The sequence below is a fragment of the Bactrocera neohumeralis genome, chromosome 4, assembly GCF_024586455.1.
Source record: "Bactrocera neohumeralis isolate Rockhampton chromosome 4, APGP_CSIRO_Bneo_wtdbg2-racon-allhic-juicebox.fasta_v2, whole genome shotgun sequence".
Classification (NCBI taxonomy): domain Eukaryota; kingdom Metazoa; phylum Arthropoda; class Insecta; order Diptera; family Tephritidae; genus Bactrocera; species Bactrocera neohumeralis.
The window spans coordinates 9,873,276-9,901,226 of record NC_065921.1 but is presented as its reverse complement, the minus strand read 5'-3'; the positions used below and the strand labels follow the sequence as shown (position 1 = coordinate 9,901,226).

General features: G+C 38.7%; 2 protein-coding genes across 2 annotated transcripts in view; both read left to right on the top strand.

Annotated features, from left to right (window-relative positions):
• The window catches only part of LOC126754776 (sialin), a 441,635-nt gene that overhangs the window by 145,431 nt on the left and 268,253 nt on the right, over positions 1-27,951 (top strand). The window lies entirely within an intron of this gene.
• Positions 17-27,929, top strand: LOC126754773 (GTPase-GDP dissociation stimulator vimar). The gene is made up of 4 exons (XM_050466884.1): positions 17-496; positions 24,827-25,753; positions 26,654-27,040; positions 27,116-27,929. The coding sequence occupies exons 1-4, from the start codon at positions 490-492 to the stop codon at positions 27,718-27,720; spliced, it is 1,926 nt and encodes a 641-aa protein (XP_050322841.1). The 5' UTR covers positions 17-489; the 3' UTR covers positions 27,721-27,929.

Sequence of the window (27,951 nt, the reverse complement as noted above, 5' to 3'; positions counted from 1 at the left end):
CAGACAAAAAGAGGGAGACAAATCAATGTTCTATCGTTTGTGTTGCAGGAAAGAAGTAAAAAGTGCTGGTGTTTAATGTGCATGACGATTTATGTATTTATTAAATTAAAATACAATAAGTTAATAAAAAGCTGTAAAATCTAAGCATAAAGTAAATGTGATACAAAAGGAGTGATATTCGATAAAGAATAAGCGATTTAGTTGTGAATAAAATATCTTACATCGTTGTTTTCTGTCGGCTAGCGAATAAATTGATAGTTGCATGAGACAAAAGTCGTGTAATAAACAAAAAGAAAAATTAATGTTTCCACAAAATAAAATTAATTTAAAACCATAGCGGAAATTCAAATACTTCTATATCAATATCGTGACCAATAAGAAAACCAACGGAAGATATATTTGTGTGTATATTGGTAGACCCGCAGCGGCAAGCAAAGGAGTAACACCAAATAGCAAAACATCAACCAGGAAAGCAACCAGACAAATAACATGGCGAGTAAGTATTGCAGCAAGTAAAGAATTTTTAGAATGCATTTTCATAAATTTCAACATAATTGGAAATGCTTAACAGCGTCTAGCTTGCCTAGCTATTAGTGCTGTTTGCTAGATAACTTCATGAATAGCTTGAACCTAAATGATTATGTGAAAAAATGGATATAATTGACTGCAGAGACTGCGCTTGCTGCAGTTGTGTTTATCTTACACAAAATAAACAAAAGCAAATTTCAAATGGTTGCTTCAATGAGGTTTTTATACTCACCAGTCCATTGTATCTCATATGTAGCTACATCTATACATGCAACATTAACAGCATTCAGGAGCATTTGTACTTCATTGCTAGTTGAATTATGTTTATTTACTTTAGTCGTATTTATTTTTTTGAAGTACCTTTAGCTTCTTTTGCTGTTGCATTTGTAGGCAAGAGCATTTTGCTTTAAAGTAATTTAAACACGTTATTTAACTTACACACTTTCACACATATTAAAAATATGAGCATGTGTTCCGGTTCCGTCAGGTGTCCCAAGTGCTGCACTTCTTGGCATTAATTACATTAATTAAAAGAGATCTGCATTTGCGCTTTTTTACTCTGGTGTGAAAAATCAATATTTACCACTGTTTATCCTCTATCTCCACCGTAAACATGAACGCATATTGTAAGAGTGCTGCAATTTTCCTATCTAACTCATTGTTATCATTCCCTTACACCGCGCACGATAAATCCATCGCACAATAAGTCGTGCTCATTAAACAAATGTAGTTCATTTGTGAAAGCATAATGTAATATTTGTATGTGAGTAGTTTTAGCCTTTAGTTTTGAAGATTTATTAATACCTTAAAAGAATATTCTGAATAATTCTGAAATAATCCAAATAAAATTATAAAATGACATTTGCCTAATATGAAGCTTTGGAAATATAAAAAAAGTAATCAGCAGGTAAAGTTGGTTGCGTTGATATACTTGTATGTACATAAAATCCATGATTAAGTTCATATCTTAAAGTGATTTACTCCTTTATAGACTGACTATTTGCCTCGGCTGATATTGAATCCATCGCAATTTCCCACACTTGTTTCTGTGCTAAATTGTGACGCATTCAATCTCTATTCTGTTTGAATTTTTTTTCAAATTTACATCAAATCATTAAATAGAGTTGACCACGTATTGCGCACGTAGCTAGATTTTAAGTTAACTGCATAATCTCATCGTAGTCATCTTATCCCGTTCTAGTGTTATAGTGTAAAATATTTGATTATATAATATTAATTTTTTCATAAATACTTTTACTTACCATCTCTGAAATATCGCTATATTATAAGTACTGGAATCAAATCACTTCTTTCTCGTAGTACAATTATGTCGCAAAAAGAGTCATCAGTGATACGTTTACCAACTAAAAAATATACTTCAGGCTTCTTAAAATTCATGACAAGTAATAAATGATGCACGTTTGCGTTTTGGAATTTCGAAGTCAAACTGTTATAAGAAAATAGAATAAAGAAAGTTTTCTGTTTGCGTTTTAAAAATTACTTTCAAAGTTCAGTGATGTAAAAAGAACTATAAAAATTTAAAAAATTACTTGAATATCGTTATGTATAAGATTAATATAAGTAAATATGTGTGTTAGTTTGAATTTTATGCATACTTAATGTGTTTGGTCGATATTCTTCACGCCATATTCCGAAAATATACGTGCACTTTTATGTTAGTTTCTATAAGTACTTATTTTTTCTGGTACAATTTTCAAATTGTTGAAAGAAATTAAAAGAAGTAAAAAAAAACTTCAGCTGTGCCGAAGCTGTAACCATTCAGAGTTGCATTTCTTATTCCTCGAAATTACTTTTGGGATATTTTATGTCGTTAAAACAACAAAAACGATGATTCTTACCAAAGTTCTGGAACTTTTTATCAAATATATAAGTTTTGCTTACAAAATCAGTAATTTTTTGTGGCAGTACACACTAAACCGTAGTGATCGGATATCGGCGTTTCTGAAATATGAGCAGCTTCTTGGAGAGAAAATGACGAGCGCAAAATTTCAGATTGCTATCTGTGTACAGACAGACGAACGGAGATACATATGTATGTAGCTAAATCAAATTAGCTCGTCAAACTGTTTATTTATAAATATACTAAATAAAGGTGCCCTGTATATTTTTTGGAAAACTTAGTACAATATATAATACCTTGTTCAAGAAATAAATATTATTCATAAAGCTTAACATTTATCTATACATTACAATGAAACTCTACTCTGACTTTATTATTGACTCTGAATTCCCCAAAAAACTTGCGATATAAATTCTAAGCTTTTATTTGTGTGTTATTACTCTGAAATGGGATTTCAGTTTTATGTAGAAGGTGAATGAAAACTCAAAATAAAGTTCAAATTCAATTTTTGTAGCAAATGTTGACAAGCCTACATGTAGCACAGGGAAAAAGCGAATTCACATATGTATATGTATGTATGTGTGCACTTATGTATGCATGTGTACGGCTACTTGTGCAGAAATGCAAATGCAAAAGTGCAATGTCTGTAGTGGCTTGCCGCTTCAAGTATCCTCACACGTGTCTGTACACACATATGGATGCATTTCTGTGATGTCAATAAAAAACGGGAATAAAAATGGTATGTTCGGGGGTGAAATGAAAATCAACAAAATGTAAAATGGAAAAATTACAACAAGGACAAGAGTGGCAACAGCAATCACAACAATTCAATGTACATATATACAGGCAAACATATCTAGGCACAAACATTTATATATACATAGGTATGGATGTTTTTGCATACATAAATGCCTGTGGTATGTATCAACAACAAAATCAATGCCGAGTTTCAGCAGCTTGCTTCCTACATGCCCACAAATAACATAACAACTTATGCTTTACATCAACAACACATCCTCTACATTTTTTCTCGACGCCTTGAGGATCAAGCAGGCAGCATCAGCAGCAAGCGAACACACAATAGTCAGTGAACAGCCCTTAGTAGCAGCACCAACATCGACATCCTTGTAAGCACTGCCATTCATAAACTATGTTACATAATAGACGCATAGCCTATTCGAGGCACATACACATGCGTACATATGTATATACATACACACAGGTACAGATGTGTCTCCACGTGAAGTTGACGCACCGCTCCCCAACGCAGCACGCAATCAGATGCCTGACGCCGCATTTGATGTGAAGCTTACGGTTGAGCTCCTTGCCATATGTACATAAGTACATATGTATGTAGTGGTATGTGAGAAAGCATCCTCATAAAAAACCAAGTAACGCCAATGGCAATGTATGAAGCTACGGTTGGGGGTGGTGGTGTTGCTGATGGAGCACCCTTGTGTGTGTCATCTATGTGAAGCCGTAAGTGATACGCCATTTATGTGTACGCATTCAATATGTTTATGCTCTGAGCATACATACACTGTGCGCGCCAAAGAGTCTCATTGCGCTTAGCTTTCGGTAAGCAACAGTAACAGCTGTGCTCAATAACCAAGTGATGCCGCGCAAGTCGAAACCCCCCGCCATCGCTTACCACCTTTTAATTGGTCCTTTGTGTGGCTATGTGTTGTGCGGCACAGCATGCCTACAGAGAGTTTGACAGCGGCTGTCAACACTAACCACCAACACAAGTGCGACGAAGAACTCGGGTTTTTTCACACACTAAGCTGAGGAGAATGTGGTGTAAGGAGTGTACAAAGCGAACAAGAACTCTATCCTTGCGAGTTCTTTAAAAGATTATAAAATATTTTAAAAGACCTGCAAGAAGTTAAAAATGCGGTTTTGTTATTTAGTTTTGTGGTTTTTAAGAGGAAATAAAACGCAAATGATTGTTAAGTTATGGTAAAGAATTTACTTTTAATATAAATATATGAGATGGCTATTATGTTTTTAAATTGATTTCCGGCAAATGACCGCCATGGCTGGCTCCAATAAATTCTAGCCGAGAGGCTCAATTTTCGACCATTTTTTGCAGCAATTGGGGCATGCGTGTTAGCTTTAACGCGCCGAATATTCTCTTCCAAAGTGTAAGTTGTTGTTGTTGCAACGGCAGAATTCTGCCGAGTTGTCCGTCCTTGGCCGGATAAAAACCGGGTCCATACCGCTTACCGGACTGTCACGGGAATGAAAGTCAGTCGTCTCGGGTTTGTCTAGACAAGGGATTTACACAACTCCACAAAAAATAGTGCAGCGGTTAAATCACACGATCTTCGATAAATTGATCTTGTTGGAATCAAAGGTAGTCCGCATCAACATCCTGCAATTCAGACGAAAAAATCATTAATCATGGCTTTAACTGTAATATTATGGCCGGCTTCGTTTTTGAAGAAATATGCATAATCATGGCTATAACTGACAATATTATGGCAATAGTAAATCATTTCGGTACACAGCTTAAATCGTAAATTTTTTAAATGAAATGAAATATGCATCAACGATTCCCTCTGCTCACAGAGCACACCAAACATTGACCTTTACTGTAGGATGTAACGGCTTGAGATGCATTTTTGCCTTTATTCTATGGAGACCAAGAAATCAATCAAACACGTGTACGCAAGTTTCATCATGATATCTCAATTTTTACTCAATACTTGTTTGTTACAGCTTTTGAACGACGGACGAACGGATAACAATGGCATCTCGGACTTTCAACTCGTCACCTGACAACTGTCATCCTGATCACATTTGGAATATATATAACCCTAATATCTAACTCATCTTTTAGTTTTAGAACTTACAAACAACCGTTATGTGTCAAATTTCGTGAAGAACCACTATAATACGATCGTTCCTATAGCAACTTTGTTGCTGAGAGTATCATACCAAATTTCGTGAAAAACGTCGAGATTTACAGTATGTATAACAAGTGTGTGAAGATGCTATAGTTGATCTATGTTACATTTTGCCTTAGAAAATAATTAGGATGAAGATGAGGGTTTTCACTAGATTTAATAAAAATTTGGTATATATAAACAGACTCAGGATCATTTATATATATATATCCGAGTTTTTGTTTATAAAAGCAGTCCGGGTCAAATTTGATCAGTTGATATATTTATTTCGACTACGTGAATGATTCACTGTTCCTACACCGCGCAAGGACGATTGCCAGTTAACGCTTTCAACGCCTTTTCAGCACTTTTCTTAACCATTATAGTGTAAGCTTGTATATACTTACATACATATATGTATTCTGCTTACGCAATGTGGATTCTGCAACAATTGCCAACTAGCAGTTTATGATAAAGCCGGCTTCCTTTCGCCACCAACGCGGTGGTGGCTTATTTGTACTTGCTGCTGATAAGAAATATCTATGACTATACATCCGCCAGTCAAGTAAGCAAGCCAGCAAGCTAACAAAAAAAGAAGAAACTATTCACGGCATAATAGCAAACTTTATGCATTGTGTAACCTGCAAGGGTTTCTCGAAGAAACTGTGCTACTTTTGTATTTGTGCTTGTTTTTGCTCCCCATCATCTTTCCTTGGTGTCTGCGTGTGTGTGTGTGTGTGCTTGGGGTTTATTCATTTCACGCAGATTACTTAGATTAGCTGAAATTCACTTCAGAAATTTATGTGGCATCGCAGTAATTGTGCCGCCGCCGCTGCTGCTCACTTTTCGTTGCCTACTGTTAGGCGTACGGCAGAACGGAGGGTTAAATTAGATCGCCCTTTAGCTGCCATGCTTTATTTGTTCTCTTATTAAATAGCTTAACTGGCTGACTGACTGGCAGTGCGCGCAGTTCCAGCCGCCGAACAATTGTTGGTGCCTTTGTTCGCTCAGTCCATTCAATGTTGGCCGGCGTCGTAACTGCTTAACGTTGTTGCTTATGAATTGCCGCAAGTTGTTTTTTATTGCTAATAAGATTTTTTACATCATACACCCTGGCATGTGCTTCCCCATTCAACCCCGTCGTTTGTGTTGCTGGTGGAAATGCTCACTTGCATACCAAAATTTAACATATTTTTTGTTTTTGTTTGTGAGGTTTATGTTGTCTTTTTTATTTCTGCTGCACGCTATGTGCTATAAATGAGCTATATAAATTTAGTGGGGCACCTTGTTGGATTAAAGTTACTGAACTTTTTTGTTTCCTTTTTTTGTTGGTATTATTTTTGGTTTTCACCGTAATTTTTACATGGGTATCAGACGTCGTGCAAGGGTATTATAAATTTGTTCGCTCGTCAGTAGTTGTTAATAGTAACAACGAATTATTGTGAAATAATAAAATCAGCAACAGACACTCGCATATTTTAATGAGTGCCGAGAGCTTCATTAAAAATAAGCGACTTTGAAAAATTACAGCCACTTTGCTCTTGTTCAAACATCCGCAGCCAACTTCGCGTAAAATTATTTTTTTCAACTTTTTTAAATAATTAACTACCATCTGATCAAATTTGAACCGGACTGACATAGAAAACAGAAAACGTTTTCAGAGATTTTAATGCAAATATTTATTATCGGCTTTCAAAGAGATTCCCGAGCCAATGCAAACAATATTCCATACACTTGTTATTGCCTCTGCAGGGATGCTTTTGTGAGGAAGTATAGTCCTCTCTCGTTGAGCAAAGACCAGACTCTGTAAGGCCCTCATTCTCGTCCTGCTATATGAAGCAAAGGGATGGATGATGGCAACATCTGATGAGTCGACGTTACGAGTTTTCGAGAGAAAGTTTCTGCGGAAGATTTATGATTCTTTGCGCATTGGTAACGGCGAATACCGCATTCGATGGAACGATGAGCTGTACGAGATATACGACGACATTGACATAGTTCAGCGAATTAAAAGACAGCGGCTACGCTGGCTAGGTCATGTCGTTCGAATGGACGAAAACACTTCATCTGAGAGTATTCAATTGGCGCCACGCAGCGAAAAGAAGAAACGACTGGCGCGCTGTTGTTAACTCGGCTATAATCGCGTAAGCGGTGTCTACGCCAATTAAGAAGAAGAAGATCCCGCCGGGGGAAGCAGAGTAAGAGGAAGACCTCCACTCCGTTGGAAGAACCAGGTGGAGAAGGACTTGCCTTCGCTTGGAATATCCAACTGGCGCCACGTAACAAAAAGAAGAAACGACTGGCGCGCTCTTTTAATCTCGGCTATAACGGCGTAAACGGTGTCTGCGCCAATGAAGAAGAAGAAGGGATGCTTTTGTTTTTTTTTTCAAGTTTCGGGGGTTTACTATACTGACCTAGTACCATCACCCTGACTTGGAATTTCTCACCCCCCAGATTAGCTGTTGTACTGTGTTATTGAACAGTTTAGACGTCATATTCCTAAACCCTGGTCTCGACATCAATAATGAAACGTCTACTCGACTTCAGTTTGGCAAAAGGTTCAGGTCTTTTGATACGAGTCTAGTAATCACACGCTTTATACCCAAAACATTAACCAAAATGCATTGAGTGGATCCATAAGAGATGCTAGATGCAAACACTAAGATTTTCAAACACTGTTTTTTAACTTTATTCACACGTACATAAAAAAAATGTTTTACTAATTTAGAAAAAAAATGTTTCGAAGCGGTTTGCACGCAGTTTATATGAATCAGTCCGGGTCAAATTTGATCTAATGTATAATGTAATGTAACTATTTGTAAACATTTTGCATATGCCTGCTTAAAGCATTTGCCATGCCGAACGGCTTTAGCCTTTCCTTACTTCCTTGCATTTGCACTGCTTAACATAATTTTACTTTTCATTTGAAGTTGTCATTGCTGTTATTGTATGCAATTAAATGAATTGGTCTTATTGCATTTTTTTTTTAATTTTAATTGGAATTTCCCTCAGTTCGTTAGTCAGTCATAAAGGCGCAGCCAAATTGTACTTAAATCATTTGGAAAATTGTCGTGGAATTTCACAAACAATTTTATTTATGATTTCGAGAGTAAGTTGTAAATGGCTAAATATTGTCAAATGCATGAAAAGCATCAAAATCTCAAAAAAGTACATAAGTACAAAATATCAAGTATTCTACAAACTATAAACCCAAAATTATCATTATTTCTATACAAGTATACATACATATGTATACATCGCAATCGATCTTGAGTAGTCGAAGTCGATTAAGAATCGATTTTTGACATTCGAAAAATCGATTATTTTACGAGAAAACTAGACTTAATAGTATTAATATTAAGAGCTCATCTTTTAAGTGACTTTTTTTACACATTTCGAAAGTTTTGAGCCTGTTTTTCAGTTAAAAAAAAAGGTTGCCTCAAAATGGCACACCCTAATATACATATGTATGAACACAATTCATTGAATGGCTTATATCCACTAGTGAATTTCAAAAAATCGATATTTTGCTTTGCATTTATGTATATCGAATGTAACATACATATATTGGATAATATTCTCTGAAAATTTTTCTTTTTTCAAAAATTGTTTAGCTTAGTGTAATCCGCTCCCATAAGTTGAGTTAGGTTAAGTGACTGAACCCACAACATTGCCGGGATTACACTAAGACCGCTATGTACTTTGAGATGCCAAACAAAAAACCTGTTAATGACTCCACTATGAATGGCGGTCAGTGCATGTCTGAAGTGTGTTGTGCCCAAGGTGTTTTGCCTAGATCTGGCAAAAGCGCGGCATATGAGGAGGGAGTATTGAGATGGTTTTATCTCATATTCCGGTAAGATATTCAATCTTACTGCATGAATCCCGATCGGACAGTGTCCAGTCAGGACTCATACAATCACTGAAAGGTGTACTCTCCAGAGAGCGAAGAGGTTCAGGGACATTCTGATATTTACCTTGGACCAGAAGAGCCTGGAGACTGCACAGCTACCAGGAACAGCGCTTGCTGATGTAATCTGCGGCCCAATAGTCCTGTAGTGAACCACAGGAAGCCAAAGAGGAGCTCCTACCTGTTTCCACTCAGCGTTTATTGAGACTGCAGTGCCAGTTCTAGCAAGCTCGACAGCATTGCAGTTGGGTGGCCAGGCACCCAAACCAGCCTAATCATAAAATAACTCGATGCTAGAGACACCACACTACACTAGTTTTGAGGCACAGTCATCGAATTCAAGGCTAATATCGCAGCCCTACTATCGGCGTCGATAGTCGCCACTTTGAAAGAGGCTGCGCTCCGAAGCAGTAGATCTACTGTTACTTCTATGGCAGTCACCTCCACTTGAAAGACGCTGCAGTGGTCAAGAAGCCTAAAACTGGAGCTGATGGAAAGTTGCCGACAGTATATTCCTCCACCAACCCTCCCTCTATGCTTAGATTCATCTATCTCCTCGGCTCTCATAACTTTACACGTTTTTTTTTCGAAACACTTTTTAGATTTTTAGATTGAAACGGGTAAGGAAGGATCTCTTTATTGGCGTAGACTCCGCTTACGCGGTTATAGCCGAGTTTATAACAGCGCGATAGTCGTTCTTCCTTTTCGCTGTTTGACGCCGATTTGAGATTCCAAGTGTAGCCAGATCCCTCTCCACCTGGTTCTTCCAACGGAGTGGAGGTCTTCCTCTTCCTCTGCTTGCCTCGGCGGGTACAACGTGGAATACTCTCAGAGCTGGAGTGTTTTCGTCCATTCGGACGATATGACCCGATATGAAAGAAGAAAAACGTATTTATACAATTTCGATTTTTTAAGCCACTCTGAAATGTAAAATTAACACAAAAAACGACTGTTTTATAAGCCGTCATTTTCTCTAAATTCAAAATTTTGACTAGTCCTTCGAACATTATAGTAATATTGAATTTTATTTTTGTATTTGAGACAATTTTAAGCACAAAACTCTTCCTCATCGCCAGGCACATTTTTGTTTGAGGTCCTCCTGAACGGATGGGCTAAGGAATCAAAGGCTTTTTGGTTTTAATAGTTACGCCAATTGTCCAAATTCTGGGAAGGAAGACGATGTGGAGACATCTGGTCACATTATCCTCGACTACTCAGCAGAGTAGTCTGTTAGACAGATCTTATCTATCAGACCTTCCGTGAACCCTTTGAATCGGCTTGAAATGATATTAACCGCTTCAAGAAATTTATCATAGGCTCAAGGCGCTTTGTCGATACATGAGGGATCAATGAGTTTTGGCATCTCAATGGTTTCCGTTGGGATTTCTACAACATAAAATAATCACATCATCAAACTGTTTACTTCCTTAATTGATCCTAAATAGAATAGTACATTTTGCTTAATAGAAATGAACATTGCTTGTTCATCAACCTCCGCTTGTGTAACCCTTACAGCAATTCAAGCCTCACAAATGCTACGCAACTTTAATCAAATATTGAATTCTTTTGAAATTTTTTCGACACCTAACAAATCATTATTAATATTTTCGTGTGTACAAATGTCATCTTTGTCCATTGCGATTCTCCTTCACGTGTAGTGTTTGATTATATTTTCGTTAATTCGTTAAATGTCGGTGTATTGGTGTATGTAGATGAATGGAAGACAAATTCTAACCTAAACCTGTGTAAACGAATAGTATTGGCGAATTGGAGTCGCAAATCAAATTGGTTTAAATTGAATTGGAACAAAGGAGAAATAAAGGCAATTACAAGGAACCGATTGTGTCCGATTTACACAAGTTTATGTATGTGTGTGTGTGCTAAAAAACGATAGTACAGTTAGTTATATAATTTGTAAAGAATTTTCGGGATTTGCCAACAAATTTTGTTTTAAATACAATCTGATTTTGGATTAAATTTAAAGCTTTGCTGCTGAATATCCGTAAAGAAAACTTTTGTGGAACTGGAACGCTTATGTAAATGTCCAGTATAACTGTTTACTACGCTAGAAGTAATTTTCAAATTAACTCACACTCACACACACTTTCACTCAGACATTTTCCTACGCAATTCGGAACTTTTACCTAAAAAAAAACTGAAATTACAAAAAAAAAGATAATTACGAAAATAAATTCTGAAAACAATAAAGCGCCAACAATTTGTGTTATTCTTCAAACAAGCTGCTGACGGAATTAACACGCCACCGAGTGCAACAACAGCAAAGACAACGCGTATGGATGCGCCGCAAGAAGAAGCACAACGTTACATCAACGTTGCTTTGCGTGAAATCAACACCGGCAACTATGATAATGCCATTAAACTGCTTAGAAAGGCAAAGGAGCTCTACCCCGATTCGCAGGCAGACGAGCTACAAGAGCTGCTAACCAAATTAAACGCCAGCGCTACGGCAACACAACAGCAAAGCGCCGAAGGGGCTACCACCTCGGGATATGGTGCCACTGCTAATGCAGCTAACGGCAGTGATTCACCCACACGCTTGCGTCAGCGTGGTCAAAATTCGCATAACAACAGCAATAACAAAAGCGAAGCAAGTGCTGCGCATGGCTACACCAGGGACCAACTCGATTTGGTGAAGCGCATAAATAAATGCAAGAATTTCTATCAGGTTTTGAATGTGTCGCGCACCGCTACCGATTCGGACATTAAGCGCGCCTACAAGCGGCTCGCATTGCAACTGCATCCGGACAAGAATCAGGCGCCCGGCGCTGCCGAGGCTTTCAAACTGCTAGCCAATGCAGTGGCAGTGCTTACCGATGAGCGGCGTCGCAAGGAATACGATGCATCCGGCGCAAATACATTGACGACACACGCCAGCAGCACGAATTTGGGTGCCAACCATCAGCACGAACACTACAACAACGGCGCTTATTTCCATGCTGGCAGCACTTTTGAATCGGCCTTCGGCGATGATATCACTGCAGAAGAGTTATTCAATATATTCTTTGGCAACTTTCCGCCACATGCACGCCCATCGCAAAGGCGCCCCTATCAGCCGGCTAATCAGCGTCAACCACAGGAGCGTAGTCAACAACCAAGCTTGGCGTTTGGTTTGATTTTGGTGTTGATTTTGATTTCGATGTTTTCGTCATTCCTTACATCAGATCCATTTTACAGTTTGGTGCAGTCGAGGTGAGTTTTGTGTTTCCCGTTGTTTTATTCAATTTCTTATTTTGCGTTTGTGTATTGATTTTGTTGCTTTTTTTATATCTTCTGTGTTTGGTTTATTTCTGCATATTATTTCTACATTTATTTGCTCTGAGTGTCCAAGCTTAAATAGAATGCAAAATAGTCGATAAAAAAGCAAAGTTCTATAAATTATTTCACCTTTACTAAGCCACCTGATTTATATCCGGGCAAAAAGCACCTATCTCCTGTCAAAATTATATATTTGTTTCGATTCAAATGTTTGCCGCGGCTATGCCTCAGATGGTCCATCGTTGAGTCCAACTTTCAATGACTCGATCGAGAATTTCGACTGGTAACTGCAGTCCAAATGGTATTGTCCGCATAGACTTTAGGGTTTACATATTCACACAGTAAAAGGTTTAATGGTGTGATAGCACACTATCTTGGTGGCCAATCGACTGGCCCAAAACGTGAAATTATCTTCTCACCCAAGTGTTCTCTCAATAGATCCATAGATTGATGCGATATGTGGGAAGTGGCGCTGTCTAATTGAAACCAAATGTCGTCGAGATCACGTGCTCCAATTTCAGGCATCATATCGCCGGTTATCATGGGGCGATAACGGTCGCCATTGACGGTTATGTTCTCGCCGGCATTATTTTTGAAGAAATATGAACCGATGATTCCACCGGCCCACAAACCCCACTAAATCGTTGTTTTTTCTGGATGAAATGGCAGCTCTTGAATCTCTTCAAGTTGTTCTTCGTCGCAAATGCGGCAAGTTTGCTTATTTACATACCCATTGAGCCAGAAATTGGCCTCATCGCTGAATAACGCTCACTCGCTCACTGGCTCGAAAACGTGGGATCTTCTTTCAGCTTTTCAAGAGCCCATAGAACGAAGCAATGTCGCTTGGGAAAGTCGAGCGGCTTAAGTTCTTGTACAAGCTGTATTTTGTACGCTTTCAAATTAAGATCTCGATATAAAATGCGCCAGGTCGTTCCATACGTCAGTCCAAGTTGCAGCGAACGGTGCCGAATCGACTCTTCACGGTCTTCGTGTTCACTCTTAGCTATGACTGCTATGTTTTCTTCACTGCGTGCTCAACGTGGTCTTTTTGGTCGAATATTATCCAAATACGAATGCCGGGTCTCAAGATGGGTGACAGTATTGCGAATACTACGCTCAGAAGGCCGATTATGTTGACCATAAGTTGAGCGAAGCGCACGAAACACATTCTCCCTAATACCAACGGATGTAAACCTAAGTAATTTCAGATTATTTAAAAATGACTCATGGTAACTTCATTAAACCCACCAGGATATGGTGATCGTCAGAACCTAACCTGACCCTATTCCTTAATGCTCGATATTGGAGCCAAATAATTCTCGTTGAAATAAATACCATTCATACATATCTCAGATTATGGAATAATGTTGCTGCAACTACCCACCCTGTAAGCGGAGGCATTCAAGTTCTTGTTTGCGCGGGATTTTGTTGTGAAAGTAAACACGGTCTATAAATGGATTTGTGAAATCTGCACACCGATGCATTCTCGCCTGAAGCAAGGCCAGCTGAGGCAGATGAAAAATACGAAAAAAAGCGGAATTTAAAATTAATGCCACCACTAAGCCGCTGGCCAGCTGTCACCTGTCGCGCTCATTTCAGTAACGAGGCTTTCCCGCGCTCTTGAATATTCCATTTTGCCTTCTGTTTAACCTGGGCACATGCGGTGGTAGGGATGTGCGTGTGTATGCCGCTCAAATTCCCTACCCTTGCCATTGTATTTAATGCGTTTTTGTTGTTGTTTTTTCTTCATTCATTCATTCATACGTTTACATGTATCTTTTGCCACTATAAGCAAGTAAAATTCGACTAACCACAATTTTCTCCGTCGCTTAAAAATAAAATGAAAACAACCACTTCTGCAACCGTACATACAAACACACATGTGCATGCACGCTAACAGCAAATATCCCGTGCAACGTGAGACGCAACACCTCTCCGTGCCGTATTATGTGAAGACAAGCTTCAGCGGCGATTATCAGGGCTCATTGGGACGTTTAGAGAATTCCGTCGAGGAGGATTTCATCTATACGATGAAACAGAACTGTTATCGCGAACGCAGCTACCGTAAGTAATCATAAATATTTATGACCAACACAGACCAATAGCAATAAAAAGAACAACAAACTTTCCCTCTACTTCTCGGTTATCGCCTGCCCGTGTTGACTAACACCCTTCGTCATCCACTTACCACGGCGACCAACTTTAACCTCACTTCCGCAATCACCGGATTTGCAACTTTCGCCTGTGTTGCTGGCTTGGTTGATACGTTGTGGTGGTTGCGGCGACTTGATGATTGCGCCACACATCGGCACGCAGGTGAAGGCATGATGGCACGTGCACGCAGTTACGGCAGCAGCATGAAGTTCGCACAGGCGCAAGCACTGAAAATGCCATCATGTGAGAAGCTATCGAAAATTGGCATAACACGCTATTCGCTTTACTAAGTGTTTGTGCAGTTGCTGACGCCAGCGAGAGTATGGAGTATGGAATTGTAATGGCAACGTGCGGCAATCGCGCATAATTACTCGAATTAGAATTATTGGAGTTGATGAAGTTACGCTTTTTGATTCTGAATGCGACCGAACTATTAATGCATGTGTGCTCATAAAAATTATTGTGTGTCATATTTACAGCATTGGCTTAAGCCTGGTAACCAATGCGTATATATACATACATTCATGTATATCAATTTAATTATAGAAACATATAAATAAAGCAAATAATTATCGAAGACTTGAATAGCTGTTTATTAAGCTCTAAATTGTTATGTATTCATAAAACATCCTCTTCAAAATTTATTCGTCAATCAGACAGGAAAGCGTAGTTCGTTTACTCGGTATCGTTAAAGCAATCTATGAAACACAAATTGTCGTTTACGAGACTCAAAGTCAAAGTATTAATATATAGTAAGTGTCAAATCGATAAATTGGTGTAATTTTGAGAAGTTAATTGCAATAAATAAATGAAATACTTAAACTTCTTTCAAAGTAGTTGCAAAAACGGTGTATTACTTTTTTCAGTAATTGCTTAAGCGGTGAATGTGGACCTACTATTATATATTTAAATGCTCTCAATGTTTGGTCGGTTCTACTTTCCTCTTTCTCCTTTACATTTACTTTGCGACAGTCTTTGAATATACGAAAAATATCACAAAAGATTTGGCTTTAAATGATTTCTTAAAACTGATAATTTTTCCTAATCCAATGCATAATCATTTAATGGACTCAATTAAAAGAATATTGCCTAATATAACAAAGAAAAAAGTATATAAAACATGATCCATTTCGTGGTTCCTTACTTAAAAAGAACACCGAAACTTAAAATTTAATGGCGAATTTTGATTAACATTCGAAAGAACATTCTTTAGCATTTATTTTTTGAAGATTATCTCTTTCAAATGTTGGCCGCGGCTACGTCTCAGATGGTCTATCCGTTGAGTCTAGTTTTCGATTACTCGTTCTAACATTTCCAATTGTAACTGGGGAATGACACGCTGATGTTTTGCTCTAAGAACTGAAACGAAGCGGGATTGTCCACATAAATTTTAGACTATACACATCCCCACAGGAAAAAGTCTGACGGAGTGATATCACATGATCTTGATGGCCAATCGACCGGCTCAAAACATGAAATTCACCGAAGTGTTCTCTCAATAAATCCATTGATTGATACGATGTGTGCGAAGTGGTATCGTCTTGTTGAAACTAAATGTCGCCGACATCATTTTTGAAGAAATAAAGACCGATAATTCCACCACACAAACTCGTTGTTTTTCTAGATGAAATGGCAGCTCTTGAATCTCTTCAGTTTGCTCTTCGTCCCAAATGCGGTAATTTTGCTTGTTTACATACCCATTGAGCCAGAAATGGGCCTCAACGCAGAATTTGGCTCGAAATTGTCGGATCTTCTTGGAATTTTTCAAGAGTCCATAGAGTGAAGCGGTGTCGCTTGGTAAGGTCGAGCGGCTTCAGTTTTTGCACAAGCTATATTTTGTACACTTTCAATTTAAGATCATCCATCCACAATGTTATGTTAATTATGATAACATCAAAATAGTTAAAGAAACAAAGCTTTAAAATCGTGATAACGTGAGGTAAATAGCAGAGGTTGTCAACATCTCTTATGAAACGACTCAACACATTTTGGTTAATGTTTTGGGCATGAAGTTTGTCAATGTTAGACTCACACCTAAAGCAGAAAAGCGATGCCGAGTAGAGATCGCAAAAGAAATTCTTCACAGCGTAGCTGAATAGCCTACATTCAGCGAACAAATCGTCACTGGTGACGAGAATATCTCCGTCACTGGTGGCTTTGTGAAAACAATAAAAAAACGTTAACTTTGGCTGCACCGAAGCTAATAAACCCTTCACAGGTGCATTTCTTTTAGTAACTATGTGTTCAGTTTGTATGGAAGCTACATATATGCTATGGTAATCCGATCTGAACAATCTGAGACTATATTGTATTATAATGTTGCCTTAGAAAATAATCTATACCGAATTTCGTGAATATATCTTGTCAAATGTGAAAGTTTTCCATACAAGCATTTGATTCCGATCGTTCAGTTTGTATGGCAGCTATATGTTATAGTGGTCCGATATCGGCCGTTCCGACAAATGAGCAGCTTCTTGAAGAGAAAATGACGTTTGCAAAATTTCAAAGCGATATCTTAAAAACTGAGGGAATAGTTCGTATATATACAGACGGACATACAGACAGACGGACATGGCTAAATCGACTCTGTCCAAGATACTGATTATTTATATATACATATGTATACTTTACAGGATCTCCGACACTTCCTTCTGGGTGTTACAAACTTCGTGACAAACTTAATACGAGTATACCCTATTCAGGGTATAAAAATCTGGCGAATAGTTCTTCAAAAATGAGATGGTAGACCACTGTAAAGATAAAAAAAATTTGATTACCGTGTTGTGGTACCCCATGAACTCGTTCTACAGGGCCAAACGGTCAGTAATGAATTGATCTTTCACCACGATAATGAGCCGTCAGATTCTAGAAAAATTTGATTTAACTTTTTTGACAAACACGTAACGGGAGTAAACGCTCAGCCATCGTATTGACTTTTTTGTTCTCGAAACTGAAAAATCGCCTTCAGGGAACGAGGCATGAGGTCATAAGCCATTAAAAGTCATTCGATGAAGGCCGTCCAAACGCGGCTTTAAACAAGTGCATGGGAACTTAATCCAACTTGCTTGCTGGTATTGACTCAAAAGGATCCTAATCAGAAGACAATAAAAAGGATTGTATTAAAATACATTATAACAAAAAAATACCCGGAAACATACATTATCATAAAAAAAACGAAAAATATTTAATTATTCATCATTTATTATTTATTTTGTCGCCTTCAAAGTAATCCCCACCAGATGCCAACGATTTACCAGTCCTCGAAAAACTTTTCATAAGCACCTTTTGGGATGGCCTTCGGCTCCTTCAGGCAATTTTGTTTTATTTCTTCGATCGACTGAAAACAGGTTCCACGGTGCCAAATCTGGTGAAAACAGTGGTTGATCGATAGTAATCGTTGCGTTTTTGGTTTCAAATTCGGTCACAATCCTACCCTTTTTTTTAAATTCAGCTTCATACCCAAAATATCCACCAAAATCATTCGAAAGGCCTCGCGAGAGATGTCCAGCTTCCTTGCCTGACGATTTTCCAGCACCAAATTCTTGCCTTCTTTAATATTTTCATCAATCAAAGGTCGTCCAGAACAAGGTCTGTCTTCAACAATCTCTCGACCGTCTTTGAAGGCTTTATGCCACTCGTGGACTTTTGTTTTTGATAAAACTGTACGTACACGAAATTTGGTCTCCCTTTCGGATAATTCGTTCCGATGACTGACACGTTTTTGCGATTGCACAACAATCAAGGAGAAGACAAAGTCGCAGAAACGACAGCATTCCATCGATCAGATGTCACATCTTTTTTCTTCACGCTCGTTCTGGACTGATTGGCAAGTCAGTGGTTTATGGAATATCTAACATCCTCGCAACAAATTAATTGAGATTTAAAGTCACCACAGCATTTGCAATTTAAGCAAGAACTCGAGCTCACTGAAATTGATACTACAGATTTTCAAATTTCAATATCAAAGTGTGTACCAAAACGCTTGTAGACTTACGAAAATAGCCTCGGAGGTTACTAAACAACAGCGGCGACTGGGCGCGAAATTGACATTTGCCCGCATTGTTTTCACAGGCAGCCGGAGGTAACGAGACGAAAGAATAACAAAACGTTGCAAATGCAAACGAATAGGCGACCTAAAAACAAAAATAAAGAGTGGAAAATTGACTTACAAAAAAATGCAAAAGTGAAATGCGGAACGATTTTGCCAATGGACATCCATCGAGTATTGGAACAAAAGCAACAGGGGGGTAAAGAGGCGCATGTTTGCCTTTATTACATTTTCTTTTTGGGCACAATGGACAAAGGGACCAAGCAATTGTGTAATAAAAGGGTAAATCGTTTTTTGTCTGCTTCTAGCTTTTTAATAAATTTAACGCCATCACGCCTTGCAACGCAACCGGTCACAGTTCTCTACAAATGACTCAGTTCATTTACACACGCACACACATACACACACAAACATACAATATTGCATACAATTGTATATTTATATTTACCTTTGTGCCAACACCACGACCATTGGCGTCTATTAGAGGGTCCTAATGATGGTTTGATAGCGAGAAACCAAGGACAATTGCAGAACATAAAGAGAAAAACAACATTGGGAATGGAAATGGAAAAGGAAAATAACCATTAAGTCCGACACTTCTAATCCCACAGCGCAGCAATTCGTTGACACAAAGTGAGTGGATCACCCTTTCAGTTGGCCTAATAGGGTTGACAACCAGGATAGACCACATTAGCGCCACGTGTGTGTTTATATGTGTGTGTGTGTGTCTGTGCAAGCTTTTGCGTGCGTGTATTTGCAACAGGACTCCATATTAAATGTGTTTAAATAAAAGTTCAAGCAATATGGCAGTTCGACATGAGAGATCCCAATAAAAGCAAGAGGAAAGAGATTATGTATGAAAATGAGGCAAATGACTTGGAAAGGAAATAAAAATGGGACGTGCAGTGGCGGCAATGTATAGTATTCTAGATTAAACTAAAAAAATACAGAAGATGAAGTAAACAAAAGCAGGGAATGAAACTAGTGTGAGCGCTGCTATGAACTAGAAAAACAGCAAAGCATGAAAGAATATGAAGAATTGGACTCGAAATGTAACAGTGCACTAACTTAGATATTTATCTTAATATGTACATATGCAATTACATACACACACACACACGCATACATACATACATGTAGAGGTATAAATAAAAGCAGGACTGCCGCTCCACTTCGCCAGCGACTGACTCGAAAATATTACGGATGCGTCGTGTAAATAAAGTGCAGCAATTGACTTTCTGCTTTCAGCTCCTGCTCTATCTTTGCTTACTTTATTTTTTACATATTTTTTTATATTTATTCTGCTTTGCTTGCTGGAAATCTCCAGGCGTTTCACGTAGCCGCACAGCGTGCATTAAGTAAACAAAGTTAAATTTACAAACCCAACAGTGCACGAATCCGAATCACTCCGCCGTGTGTGTTGCTTTGTATGTGTAAACTGGTGTAGTTAGCATAAAAATTTCTACTTAGACAAACTCGCTTGGTTTTGAAAAGGGTACATAAAGCTTTCCAAGAAGTTTGTAACAGTGAGAAAGTAACGTCGGAGGTCCTATAAAGTATGTATGTATATACTTATTGAGCCATTTATGTCGAACAAGTCCCCCAGTTTTTGTGATAACCATCTGAAATATTACATAAACTCTTTCTTTCCCAAGAAGTTGCTTGTTGAACCTCCGCCATTGGACTACTATAGTATATAGCTACAAAGGTTAGGTTATGTCGTGGATTCGATCCTCGCACCAAATGTGACAAAGGATCCCACTTGGACAGCTGAGAACGATGATCGTTTGTGATTCCCAAAACTCCTAAATATGGATCACATGACCCTTATTGATCGACGAAACCTTTTAGTCTATCACAAGTCAGTTAAGGCGGCTAATATCAACCCAGCAACTACGCCAAGTTCGCCGCAGCTGTCTATCCAGATGTTTCAATCTCAGTCTGGCAAAAGCTGGACAGTAGAGAAGAAAGTCTAAATGATTCCACTTCGCTCATATATATATACAGTTTTGCAGTCGTTACTACATCTGAACCTAATGGACATAGTCTAATCAGAAACCATGGCGGCGAGATGAACCTTGCTAAGCGCAAGTTCTTCAGAGGACCTCTTCTGTTCCACTTTGGGTCAGAAGCTTATCGGAGCCGCACAAATTTGTTTACCAGCGATTGCCAAGCTCACGGGAGATCTATAGTATATCCAATGCTAGAGCTCAAGAGTACAGTGGTCATGTAAACTCATCGATTGAAATCTAGTCCTGTTAGGAAAAAGTTTTCTTTTATTAGACAATACATTTTCAAGAAATTTGGTAAAGAACCAACATCTATTATAATAGTATAGTTTAGTTTAAAAGAAGCAGTTTTGTAATCAACAACTTTCGAAAACATGAATTTACAAAATTTACGTTAGTTTAAGAAACCTTCAAAGTCGTGGGTGAAAATGTGAACGATATATTTTTTCAAGTAGTTGGAATTGAGATTTTCATTTTTTCTATCTGATAATAAGAAAAAAACCAGAACTAGTATTAACACCAACAACAATGTCAGCCTCGAAATCCTACGCAGAATAACTCTTGCCAACAGGTGCTACTTCGAACTGAGTAGGCAATTGAGAAGTGCTCTCTCGATGAACAAAGGCCAAGTTCTATAAGTCACTCATCATCCCCGTCCTGCTATATGGTGCAGAGTCATGGACGATGACAACATCTGATGAGCCGACGGTACCAGTTCTGGAGAGAAAGGTTCTGCGGAAGATGTATGTACCTTTGCGCATTGGCCACGGCGAATATCGAAGTTGATGGTATGATAAGCTGAACGAATTATACAACGACATTGACATACATATGTAGCTCAGCGAATTATGAGACAGAGGCTATGCTGGCTAGGTCATGTTGTCCATATGAATGAAAAAACTCCACGCAATACACGTCGGGGGAAGCAGAGAAAGAGGAAAACCTCCATTCCGTTGGAGAAATCAGGTGGAGAAGGGCCTGGTTGCACTTTCTATCTCGAACTGGCGCCAAATTGCGAAAAGAAGAAACGGCGCGCTGTTATTTACTCGGCTATGACCATGTAGCGGTGTCTATTCAATTAAAGAAGAGGAAGAATAAGAAAGAAACTATAATACCGAAGACTTTCGAATTACAATTAAAAGCTCATACTTAGAGAGACTTTCTTAGAGGTGTCTAAGAACCTATTTTTCAGATTACCAAACGAAAAAAGAAAGTATTCGCTCTTTTTGAGCTACCCTAGTATTTATCCTATTAAGACGAGACTCAGGGTCTTAGCAGCGAATATTTGGAAAAAGAGCTTGATTCCTGTCGTGGAATTGAGATTATTTATCGAACTTAGGCTTCCTGCTTGTTTTACATACACAATGCATATACGAGTACATATAAATTTTACAACTTTGCTTTAAGAGAAAATCAGTGACTTTTCGGAGGGTCGCACTGAGACGATCCCTTAATCAAAAATAAATCACACTTTTTTAATTTACTAAAATTTTTCACTGGGAAACCATTCGCACTTCTAAACACCCCCACATTTACCCACATGCATGTGTGTGTGTGTGTTTGTGTGTTGGTAGACAAACGACATTTACTCCGCTCCGTTTGTCAACACTGGCGCAGCACACTCAAGTCGTTTGGCCATACTTAAGCAGGAAATTTGTATGCAGTCGGATGAACGAGGACATTTCAGCAGGCACAAACCAACAATTTGCCGTTTTTCCATCATGTGTATTGGTGTGTATGAGTGGAACTGTGTATATGTATGTGAATGTGATAATGGGCGGGCGGGCAAATGCAAACCAGCAGCAGATGAGCTGCGAGGCGTCAATGCGCACAAATGAAATACAAATGAGACTGCTGCTCCTACCGCTGCCTCTGTCGCTGTTGTTGTTTGTGTTGGTGGCACAATTTGTGAGTCAGCTCAAGCCGTTGGTGTGGCATGGCCATACACGGACACTTATCATACATATCGACATAACTCGGGTGTAGCAAGGGAATATACCCACATATATTCACACATGCATATAAATGTATGTGTGTGTGAATGCATGTGTGTATGTGAATATGTGTTAGTATATTTGTACTTTTTTGTTTGGACAAACTTGTCGCACATACTTGTGGAAGAGCACATCACAGCAGCTTCATGCTGATGATGTAAAATAATGTAAACAAATTCGGCCAAGCAGTCAAGGAATGCATCCTTCTGGCGGACACGGATTAACTCTTATTCATATGTGCGTGCTCTACAGGCCGCACACACACAGACATCAGAGATCTGCTTCCATTTGGGGTTGAATTGTGTTGTCTTTACTTACTGCTTATCGCAGTTTTAATGACTCGTTGAACTTTAGAAATGATTTTAAGGACTTAATTAGGGGATTAGACAACAAAAACTTTCCATTGCAAAATTAACATTAAATTGCTGAACACATATTTGCAAATGGTATATAAGTAAGTAGAAGGAAATAAACGGAGACTGAATATGGCAAACTATTTTGAGCGATGAAAATACTGTTGGAAAACACGCTTGTGTGGCATTTGTTACATATTTGCCAAGAAATAAATTATAACCAGTTAAACTTTCCCTAACTCGAATCACGGCGGTGTTAATCCGGATTAAATACATTAATCTGGATTAATTCAGGAGTTGGTGAAGATAACTCCCATTTAATCCTCAACATTTTAGAGAGTTACCTGCATTTTCGTTGGCAACATTGTTAAAAATGGCTAATTTTAATCTATTGTGAATGAAAAACAGCAACTGACAGCTGTTTTTTAAATTTTCAATAATAAAACAAGAAGTTTTATGTTATGCAGTTTTAAAAGTGACATGTTGATATGTTGTAATAAAAAATGGTTTTGTAAAAATTGGTCGGCTAACAACCGCAATGTTTATCTTCTATCCATTTTCATTGAAAATATTATAAAAATGATAATCAACTATTTACGAGAGTTTCAAACTCTCAAAGCTGCCGTCTGTCACCTACAAAATTTTAAAGAAATTCGTGTTCTGCAAGTTCAATTGTATTTAAATTAATAACGGTTAAAAACCGCGTACGTTCCGGTTATGAACACCCGATTCTTGTGGGAACGGCAGACAAATCCTTATTACCACCTTCAAAATCGGCTTCTGCGGCAATACAAGCATGTCAAGCGAATTTTGGGTTCTTTCGGTCTCGACACATCTTTGAAGCCATATCAGCTAGATATATAAACCCATGTCTCGTCGCCAGTAATGATGCATTTGATGCCCCATACCCAAAACATTAACTAACGGATAGAATGTGTAGAGTCGGTCCATAATCCATCTCCCTGATACCAACACGTTGATTTCCATGTCTGTTTCTTTAATGTTTTCAATGTTACTGTCAGTAGCAGAGGTGGATAAATCATTCGCATGAGGCAAGTTTTCGATGACTTCACGAACTTCAATGATATCGTAGTCGTGATTTCTTTGAAAACTTAAAATTTCAAGCAAACTCGTTTTTCGATTTTTTCCATGATTTTTACCATAGAAACTCTAGACAAATTTTTCGTGCCAATCAATATAAATAAATAAATATAAAAATGTGTATATAAAAACTAAGCTTCACACATACATAAACGAAGGTTGGACCAATGTTGGAGTTTGTTTTTTTTAAGGATGGTGCATGCGCGTGCAGTTTAAATGCACCAGTCCGGGTCAAATTTGATCAGATGGTATATCCTTCTGAAGACTTTCACACCATGACAGTGCTGCAGAACTACTTGCATAATGCTTCATGCAGTTACAATAAAAACAACAAACAAGTGGAGGTAGAAAATTCGTGTGTTGGAACTATGCAGTGTGATTGCAAATGAAATAAACGTAAATAAATATACTATGTGTATGTGTATGTAGCTTAGAGGCATGCAATTTTCGAGCAAATGTAATTTTTATGATTTTGATGTCTCCAAAAAACTAGGTCAACTAAGTTATTTTGAATAATTAGATTTATTGCCGCTTCGCCGAGGCATGCAATGAGGATTGCATGCAACCTTACCATAAGCTTTAGACAAATATATGTACATATTTACATTTTTGAAAATAATAAGAGGTTCTATCCAATTTAATACATTAATTTATTGGCATTTACTAATTTTCGCTTTTTACACACTTTTTTCCCCCAAACTCAGGTGAAATCGATGATTTAATAGAGAAACTGAAATCGACCTCGGTGAGTGCGGAGAACACGACCAGCGAAAGCAATAGCAACACCAACAGCCTACTCACCCAAATATCCGCTACGAAAGATCCCAAACTCTTCGACAAACATGAATTGGCCGATCTCTTTATGGCCTTGGCACAATCAGAGGAATTGAACATACGCAAAGAGGCAGCCAAATGCATTGCCGAAATCACAAAATCCGAAGTGCAACGCAAGAAATTCACAAAACGTGACATTATCGAAGTGTTTCTGCAATGTCTGCGCGAGCTGCCGGCCGATGCGAATTTGGAGTTGCCCATACAAATATGCCGAGCGCTCGGCAATATCTGCTACTTGAACGATGAGGCGCGCGATCTCATACTCGAGTTGCATGGCGATGAGGTGCTCGTGCGTCTGCTCGACATAACGCAAGTCGACGACACGGAGAACGCATTGCAGTTTATTAAAGTGCGCGGCGGTTTGCTTTCGAATTATTTACTGGGTGGCGAGGGTTTGGCTAAACGTGCCCTGGAGTTGGAAATTATGCAAAAGCTACAACAGATCATTACAATCGGCATGGGTAATGTTGAGGAGCGTGAGGATCTGCTATTGAATACTCTACCGCTGTTGAGCATACTAACGGAAAATGCGCCCGATTTGAATTTCGATGCGAATCTCAACATACAGTTGTCGCATATTTTGGCTGCCTCCACAAATCCCGATTTAGCGGAAATGTGCCTTGAATTGTTGCATTATCAGGCGGAAAATGATGATGTGAAATTGCTGCTGGCAAAGGATGGCCTCTGTGAGACGATCTATAATCTGCTTGAGAAATATAAGACTTTGGCGAGTACCAGTGAGGCGCGTGCGCTCATGAAGCTGGCATGCGAATTGATTGTATTAATACTCACGGGAGGTAAGTGACTTTGAAATCTAGATCATATTGTTATAAAGGGTGATCCATTTCGAGGTTCCCTAATTTTTTTTAAGAAAAAACACAAACTTCAAATTTGATGACGAATTTTTATTATCATTCGAAAGAACATTATTTTGCATTTAGTTTTTGAAGATTATCTCTTTCAAATATTGGCCGTGGCTAGGTCTCAGATGATCCATCCGTTGAGTCCAATTTTCGATGACTCGTTCGAGCATTTCGACTGGTAACTTTGCTCCAAGGCCTCGACGTGAGATTGTCCTCATAGGCTTAAGACTTTACATATCCCGACACGAAAAAGTCTAACGGTGCGATATCACACGATCTTGGTGGCCAATCGACCGACCCAAAACGTGAAATTAATTTGAGGCATCAAATCTTGGCGCGATAACGATCGCCATTGACGGTTACCTTCTCACCAGCATCATTTTTGAAGAAGTATGGACCTATAATTTCACCGGTCCACAAAGGAGACCGTTGTTTTTCTGGATGAAATGTCGGCTCTTGAACCTCTTTAGGTTGCTTTTCATCCCAAATGCGACAATATTTTTTATTTACATACCCATTGAGCCAGAAATGGTCCTCATAGCAGAAAAAAAAATTGGCTCGAAAACGTCGAATATTCTTGGAACTTTTCAAGAGCTCATAGAGCGGAGCTCGGAGAACTCGAGGTAAAATGTACCAAGTCATTCCATACCTCAGTTCGAGTTGCTGGGAACGGCTCTCCATGGTGTTCGTATACACTCTGAGCTACGGCTGCTATATTTTCTTCAATAATGAAATCACCCTTATACCTAACCTTACTTTTTGTATCACGCAGCGTATTATATTAAACGCATAATTATTAAATTGTATATTTATTATTGCTTCATACACTTCTAGACGAATCTATGCATTATCTTTACTCGACGCCACTGCTAAAGAGCATGGAGGACTGGCTCGACTCGGAGGATATCGATCTGCTCACCACCGGTGTGCTTGCGCTGGGCAATTTCGCGCGCACAGACAGTCATTGCATTTATATGGTGGAAAATAAGATTATGAACAAATTACTCGATGTCTTGGCCAAAAATAATGGCGTAAAAGACGATGTGCGTCTGCAGCATGCACTGCTGAGCGCATTGCGTAATCTTGTCATACCGAAGCCAAACAAAAATGCTGTCATACAAGCTGGACTTGTAGAAACCATACTGCCAATGCTGGAGATACATCAGCCGCCGGTCGTCTTCAAGCTGTTGGGTACTTTGCGCATGACAGTAGATGGTCAAGGTTTGTCATATAATATATACTTATACTTAAATACATATGTATTTACATGATTTTTGCTATTTATTAATGTTGCAGAAAAATTGGCACTGGAACTGCTACGCAATAAGACACTTATCGAACAACTTGTACACTGGAGCAAATCTTCCGACTATGCTGGCGTCACAGGCGAATCGCTGAGGCTAATGGCTTGGCTAATCAAGCACGCCTATTTGGGTCGCATCGCCTACGCCTTGCCACGCAAAGGCGATGCACCGGTTGAACATTTCGCCGACAAGCTGCCGCCGGAGGATTACGATCGCAGCAGCTTGCAAGCGTTCATCGCCATTGAAGGCACCGTCGAGGCTATGATCAACATGTTGACATCGCAACATTTAGTCATGCAAAACGAAGCGCTAATTGCCTTATGTATATTGTCTGTCGTGTATTTGACGAATAGCGCTGCCGCCAAGAGTGATGATGTGAATCTGGCCGAGATTTATATTAAATATGAAGTTGGTAAGAAATTGGCGGAATTAATACGTAAATCATCGGACACAATGACAAAGGAGATTGTGGAAAATTTGCAAAACTTTAATAATCTACTGCGCACTTCCGGCAAATTGGTGACGCATCTGGAGGAGAACAATATCAATGAGTTGTTGAAGTCGATACCGATACTAACCGAGTACTGCACACTCTAAAAGGATGCGAGCTGTGCGTCCATTGCCGCCGGGTTGGGTACTCTTGTCAGTTAGGGAATTGGCAAATTCAATTTGATTTGATGAAGGTTTAAACACACGAGTGTCGAGGAAAGAGATAAAATTTTAACTTAGGGAAAAATGTTGGCAAATGCAAATTGTTGAAATTGTTAAAGAAAAAACGCGAAAATAATACATACATACATATATAATGACTAGTTTATTATTTCTCTA

Coding starts and splice junctions, on each gene's coding strand:
- LOC126754773 (XM_050466884.1), top strand. Junction 25,754..26,653: donor TGTATTAATACTCACGGGAG/GTAAGTGACTTT, acceptor ATACACTTCTAG/ACGAATCTATGCATTATCTT. Junction 27,041..27,115: donor CATGACAGTAGATGGTCAAG/GTTTGTCATATA, acceptor TTAATGTTGCAG/AAAAATTGGCACTGGAACTG.